The sequence below is a fragment of the Heloderma suspectum genome, chromosome 16, assembly GCF_057233095.1.
Source record: "Heloderma suspectum isolate Gila_16-S chromosome 16, 16-S_ref, whole genome shotgun sequence".
Classification (NCBI taxonomy): Eukaryota; Metazoa; Chordata; class Lepidosauria; order Squamata; family Helodermatidae; genus Heloderma; species Heloderma suspectum.
In genome coordinates this window covers 12,161,137-12,168,505 of record NC_139473.1, presented here as the reverse complement: position 1 = coordinate 12,168,505, position 7,369 = coordinate 12,161,137, and the positions used below count along the sequence as shown (strand labels likewise).

Genomic DNA, 7,369 nt, shown 5'->3' with positions numbered 1-7,369 from the left:
AAGGAGTGTGTCATGAGAGCAAATCATTGTTTGCTGGAGCTCAACAAGCTTTGCTTTGTTGTTGCAGATTTGAGGATTTGAATATCTGAAATGTGATGGCCTACAATGAAGAAGGAGCTTATGATGACCGTCAGTGGTAGTTCGGATGCCCTGAACCCTCAGAACCTCCTAGATACAGAGGATGGTAGATACCCACCCAACATTGACAGTGGAAGAGAACATTTTTGAGAGAGGCAATGTTCTGAGATAATGAAATGGACCCATGGGAGGAACTAGAGAGAAGCCTAGTTGTGGCTGCGAGGCCATTCTAAAGGCATAAGGAGCCCCGGGTTCACAGAAAGGGTATGGCCAAACCTTTTTTTAGACCACAGAAGTTTCTTTGGAGGACGCAGTTTCTGCTCTTTTTCCTCACAGCAGCTTATCTCATGGCTGGCAGTATTCTGCTCCTACAGCGATCCCGCTTGGTTCTCCAACAAGGTGTTCACGGGACCTCTGGAAACCAGGCCCTACCAGTTGCAGACGTTTTGCTAGGTGCTGGGAACCCAGATATCAGGCCAGTGCAAAATCCTCAGTTGACTCCTAAACTTCTAGTGAACATGGGCATGCTCCATGGACCAACACCAGACCAGAAGTACGGGCCACAGTGGCTGATGACCAGAAACTCTGAGCTGAGACAATTGAGAAGGAGGTGGTTCCTCCGGTTTGTCAATGAGCAAGAACCGATCCAGACGACAGCGGCAAAGGTATTGAAACACGCACCCGAAAGCCGAGGTAAATGGCTTTTTAAAGCTCCTCGTAGAGTGTGAGGGGGGGAATTATATACGTATGTAATGGCATGAAATGTATTACTGTTTTCAAAGCTTATATCCTGACAAAGCTTCCTGACTGTTAGAGCAATAGGAGAATGGAACCAATGACTTAGGGTGGTGGTGGGCTCTCCCTCACTGGAGGCATTCAAGACGAGGCTGGACAGCCATCCGTCAGGGATGCTTTGACTTGGATTCCTGCATTGAGCAGGGGGTTGGACTCAAGTGTCTTATCGGTCCCTTCAACCCCTACTATTCTATGATTCTATGAAGCTGGACAGACACCTGTCAGGGATGCTCCGACTTGGATTCCTGTATTGAGCAGGGGGTTGGACTCGATGGCCTTGTAGGCTCCTTCCAACCCTACGATTTGATGATTCTATATATCTGTGATACACTTCATGCATCTGATGAATTAGCTTGTTGCCTATGAATTTTTTTGCTACAATACATCGTCTTGGAAATTGGATTTTTTTTTTTTTAACCTATCTGCTGCTCATTATCATGGAGCTGAAGGGCTTTAAAAGGTCTTGTTGTGTAACAAGACTTGAGAGAGAGCCAGTATGGTGTAATGGTTGAACGGGGACTTGGGAGACCCGGGTTCTAGTTCTCGCCTGGCCATGAAGCTCACTGGATGACTTTGGGCCAGTCACTACCTCTCGGCCTAACCTACCTCACAGGGTTGTTGTGAGAATAAATTGTAGATTAGGAGGACCATGCATGCTGCCTTGGGCTTCTTGGAGGAAAAAGAGGGCTATAAATGTGATAAATAAATAAATAACCCTAATGGAAAAGTAACACCGCCATGGCATGAGAATTTTAGGATTTAGGATGTCGGAGGAATCTGTTTGGGGAGTGGAGCTTAATGAGCTTTCCTTTGTTCAGCCCCCCAGACTTTGGCTCATTTTCTGCTGAGGAACTTGACTCGGTCTACAGCAAGTTGGGCCAGTTCATGGATTTTTCTTTCTTTCTTTTTTTTTAATTTGGCAAATTATGGCTGAATTTTACAGAATTTGTGTGATTCGCACCAATTTGCGCAACATTTTGGCCACTGTTCGTGCACATTTCGGCCACAGTTTGCATAAATTTCTATTCGTGCAAATTATGACTCACCACCCAAAATACAGAAAGATTTCCCAGAGTTCAGGGAAAAAGCCACAGCTCAGCCTGGCCTGGAACTCTGTCGAGCCAAAAAAGGAACAGATTTCCCAGCAATGGACATCACGCGTGCACAGATTCAGGTAATCTCCAAATTGCATACACACAAAGCTGTTCAGATATGTTGCCGTAAAGATAAAATGGAGAGGAGGAGGGTTATGTACACCGCCTTGAATTCCTTAAGGTGGAAAATAGGCAGGATAGAAATGTAATAATTAAACGAACATTAAATAATAACAGTAACAATTCATTACATTTATACCCCAATAACTTTCCACCGAGGAACTCCACACAACACCTTTCCTCCACTTTATCCTCACAATTAATCTGTGAGGTAGACTAGACTGAGAGATAGTAACTAGGGATGTGCAAACCTCCCAATGTCCAGTCCAGGGTGGGGGGGTGGGGAGTCCACCACGGGGCAATTCAGGCAGCTTGGGGCCCCGTGGAGTGCTCCAGAGCCCTGCTGCTTGAGCCGGAGTTGGCAGAGTGGCTCTCCAGCATTCTAAAATATGTGATACGCTAATGGCGGCTGCCATTAGCTTATCACAGGAAAATTACATCCATACATGACATATTTTGCACCATTTGCAGCCGTAAAGCACTGACTTTTACATTAATTGCAGCTGTTTATGGCTGTATTTAGGTCAAAGTAAGTGCTTTACAGCTGCAAATGGCATACAATATGCCATTTATGGCTGTAATTTCCCCGCAATAGGCTAATGGCAGCTGCCGTTAGCATTTTGCAATTTTTTAGAAAGCTGGAGAGCCGCCCCATGGAAACTCTTCCAGACGCAGAGGTGAGTGCGGCCAATCTGCTGTGGACTAGACTGAACTGGAAACAAAGCCCTATGAAGAAAGATGGAAAGAATTGGGCATGTTTAGCCTTGAGAAGAGAAGACTGAGGGGAGATAGGAGAGTGCTCTTCAAGTCCTTGAAAGGTTGTCCCAGAGAGGAAGGCCAGGATCTCTTCTCCATCATCTCAGAGTGCAGGACACAGAATCATAGGCTCAAGTTACAGGAAGCCAGATTCCGGATGAACATCAGGAAAAACATCCTGGCTGTTAGAGGAATACGACAGTAGAACTGATTCCCTAGGGAGGTGGAGGGCTCTCCCACATTGGAGGCATTCCAGACGAGGCTGGACGGCCATCTGTCAGGGATGCTCTGACTTGGATTCCTGCATTGAGCAGGGGGTTGGACTCGATGGCCTTGTAGGCCCCTTCCAACCCTACTATTCTATGATTCGATGATTTGATGACTCTGGACATGGGATTCTTTGGAATCTGGCCTCATTTGAGTCCACAGCAGATTTCTCCAGCATCCCTCATAGTAACTGGCCCAAGGTCACCCAGTGACCTTAAAAGCTAGGTGGGATTTCTGCCTGGCTCTCCCCAGTTCCAGTCTGACACTTCAACCATGACAGCACCCTGGTGGTGGTGGAAGTGGTGGGAGTAGGAATAGTAATACCACCACCACCACCACCATGTTGTCCATGCTGGCTGGTGATGTTGGGAGCTGTTTTGCAACACATCTGCAGGGTATGAAGTTGGGGAAGACTGTGAAATTAAATATGAAATAGTCTGGAAGGGGAAACAGATTGAAACGGCTAAACCATGTTTTCAAAATGCTATCCCACCTACCAGATTAGCCACCTGTTACCAGATGTTTCAGATTTTTCAGCTGCAATGAGCAAAAACGAAACCTGGGAAACAGAGCCCATGGAAACATATAGACACACCGCTCCCATCTTCTTAGCAGGTTATTGTGGCTGTCTATTCACAGCTTGTGAACTTCCTAATTGCATATTTGCAAATTGCCAATGTTCACCTCTTCGGAAGAAACATAGCATTCACCTTGTCTCAACATCTTATTTCCAGAGTTCTGGCTTTTCCTTCTACACCACTGATTATTTTTATTTTTTATTATTTTTTAAAGACAGATTTAGAGAGGTAATTTTAGCTAAAATCCTGCAGCCAACATTTTAGCTGTTCATTGGGCATCAGTGAAAAACCATCATTTGGAGAATATGATAACTAGGGGGTGTACGGATTTCTTATCCCATTCTGCTGGGGCCGTCCACTGGTGGGGGAGGTGATCCATCCCTCCCCCCCGGAATCCTCCCCGGCCAGCTTCGCTCTGCAGGAAGTCTGTGGAGCCACCAGCCAGGGCAGCCCGCAGCTGGACTTCCACCATTTGCATCCCTGTGGTAGCCATGATAGGCTACATATATATTTATGCAGCCTATCATGGCAAAAGGCAGGAACACAAATGGCAGCCGCTACACCATTTGCATCCCTGCAGTAGCTGTGATAGGCTATATATATATTTACGTATCCTATCATGGCTACCGCTGGGATGCAAATGGCGTCCCTGCATTAGCCGTGATAGGCTACGTAAATAGTTACGTAGCCTATCACGGCTTAAGTAGAATGGAAATGGCGGCCACAAACCCAGAGTATGGGAAACAAACAGAGCGAACTTGAACTCTTAATACAGGAGGGAAATTATGACTTGATAGGTATAACTGAGACTTGGTGGGATGACTCTCATGACTGGAATACACCAATTGAACGATATAACTTGTTCAAAAAGAACAGGAGGAACAGAAAGGGAGGTGGGGTTGCACTGTATGTGAAAAATACATACCTCTGCACAGAAATACAGGAGGATGAGCTTGTTAGCCCCATCAAGAGCATCTGGATCAAAATAACTGGAGCAAAGAATAAAAGGAACCTGGTGGTCGGAGTCTACTACCGGCCACCCAACCAAGGAGAAGACGAGGATGAAACTTTTGAAAAGCAAATAGCCAATGTTTTAAGGAAGCACGATGTAGTAGTAATGGGGGACTTCAATTTCCCCGATATTTGTTGGGAGACAAATTCTGCAAAACATGGCCCCTCCAGGAAATTCCTGACTTGTGTGGTGGATCACTTCCTCCTACAGAAAGTAGAGGAAGGAACTAGAGGATCGGCTATCCTTGACTTGATCCTAACCAACAGAGATGACATAGCAGATAAAGTAGCAGTTACAGGAACTCTGGGGGAAAGCGACCATGTTGCACTTGAGTTCTTGGTTCTAAGGGAAGCAAAAGCCGAGTGTAGTCAAATGCGTACCCTGGATTTTAGGAAAGCTGATTTTAATAAACTCAGAACAATGATCAGTAAGGTCCCATGGCAAGCGACGCTAACGAGAAAAGGAGTCCAAGATGGGTGGGAGCTTTTAAAAAAGGAAATTCTCAAGGCACAACCACAAACCATTCCAACAAGAAGAAAAGGTGGAAGACAACAGAAGAAGCCAATGTGGCTTCACAAAAAGCTTAGAGATGACCTGAAAACAAAGAAGGACACATATAGGAAGTGGAAAGAAGGCCAAGTAACAAAGGAAGAGTACAGGCAGGTAGCACAGAATTGCAGGGATGGCGTCAGGAAGGCTAAAGCTGAGAACGAGCTGAGGTTAGCAAGGGATGCTAAAAACAACAAAAAGGCTTTCTTCAGCTATGTGCATAGTAAATGACAGTGGAAAGAAATGGTGGTTCAGCTATTAAATAAGGATGGCAAAACGATAACAGATGACTAGGGTTGGCGGAGAATTTCTCCCCGAAACTTCGGGTGCCGAGCGCCAACATGTTCGGCCCCCCAAACAAGTTTCGGAGAGAAATTCTCTGCACCCCCCCGCACCCCCCGGGACAGGACTTACCTTTCCCGAATGTCCCTCCCGGAGGCGGGTCCCGGCGACGGTTCATCGGGTCTTCGTCAGGGGCGGGGGCAGCAGCCGAGCTTTCGACCGGCTGCCGCCGCCGCCATTCCAATAAAACTAAAAAAAAACACATGCCCCCGTGATAGGCTACGTGACGATTAACGTAGCCTATCACGGCTAGATTTGCAAAGTCAGCCGTGATAGGCTATGTAAATCATCACGTAGCCTATCACGGGTGACTTAAAAAAAAAAAAAAGCGCGTACGGCTAATGGCGGCCCCCATAGGGAGCCGCCATTCACGTTCCTTATTTGGTTGCTGTAGTCTACGTAAAGATTACGTAGACTACGGCGAAAATAAGGGCAACGCTATTTGCGTAGTGTCCCCCCCACCGCGAAAAGCTGCGAGACCAGGTAAGTGACTTTCGTGCACCCCTACAGATGACAAAGAAGAGGCAGAGGTGCTCAATTCCTACTTTGGCTCAGTCTTCTCCCAAAAGAGGGTCTATGACCCCCTGGCAAAGGCGAAGTACAGGCAGAAGGGGCAGGAATGCAGCTTGAGATGGATAGGCATATGGTCAAGGAATACCTAATTACTTTGAATGAGTTCAGATCTCCAGGGCCAGATGAACTGCATCCTAGAGTATTAAAGGAACTGGCAGAAGAACTCTCAGAGCCGCTATCTAATCTCTTTGAGAAATCATGGAGGACGGGGGAAGTGCCAGATGACTGGAGGAGGGCTAATGTTGTCCCTATCTTCAAAAAGGGTAAAAAGGAGGAACCTGGGAACTACAGACCAGTCAGTCTGACATCAATCCCTGGGACAATTCTGGAGCAGATGATAAAGCAATCCATCTGGAAGCACCTTGAAAACAATGCTGTGATTACTCGAAGCCAACATGGATTTGTCAAAAACAAGTCCTGCCAAACAAATCTGATCTCATTTTTTGATCAAGTAACCTCCCTTGTAGACCGTGGGAATGCTGTAGACATCATATACCTCGACTTCAGCAAAGCTTTCGACAAAGTGCCCCATGATATCCTGATGAGCAAAATAGCTCAAAGTGGGCTAGATGAAACAACGATCCGGTGGATCCACAGTTGGCTACAGAATCGGACTCAAAGAGTGCTTATCAATGGGACCTTCTCAAGCTGGGGAGAGGTAACGAGTGGGGCACCGCAGGGCTCAGTCCTGGGCCCAGTGCTCTTCAACATTTTTATTAATGACTTGGAGAGGAGGAGGTGCAGGGAATGCTGATCAAATTTGCAGATGACACAAAATTGGGCGGGATAGCTAATACTTTGGAAGACAGAAACAAAATTCAAAGTGATCTGGATAGACTGGAGCACTGGGCAGAAAACAACAGAATGACATTTAATAGGGACAAATGCCAAGTTCTGCACCTAGGAAAAAGAAACGAAATGCACAGTAACAAGATGGGGGATACGTGGCTCAACAACACTACAAGCGAGAAGGATCTTGGAAATGTTGTCGATCACAAGCTGAATATGAGCCAACAATGTGCTTTGGCTGCAAAAAAGGCAAATGCTAGTTTGGGCTGCATTAATAGAAGCATAGCTTCCAAATCCCAGGAAGTACTAGTTCCCCTCTACTCAGCACTGGTTAGGCCTCATCTGGAGTACTGTGTCCAGTTCTGGGCGCCACACTTTAAGAAGGATGCAGACAAACTGGAGAGGGTTCAGAGGAG

General features: G+C 46.4%; 1 protein-coding gene across 1 annotated transcript in view; it reads left to right on the top strand.

Moving 5' to 3' along the window:
- Positions 1-210: 210 nt before the first annotated feature.
- The window catches only part of WSCD1 (WSC domain sialate O sulfotransferase 1), a 53,112-nt gene continuing 45,953 nt past the window's right edge, over positions 211-7,369 (top strand). The window contains exon 1 of the mRNA XM_084823090.1: positions 211-771. Within this exon, the coding sequence (XP_084679216.1) occupies positions 345-771 (427 nt within the window). The 5' untranslated portion in view covers positions 211-344. The remainder of the gene's footprint in view (positions 772-7,369) is intronic.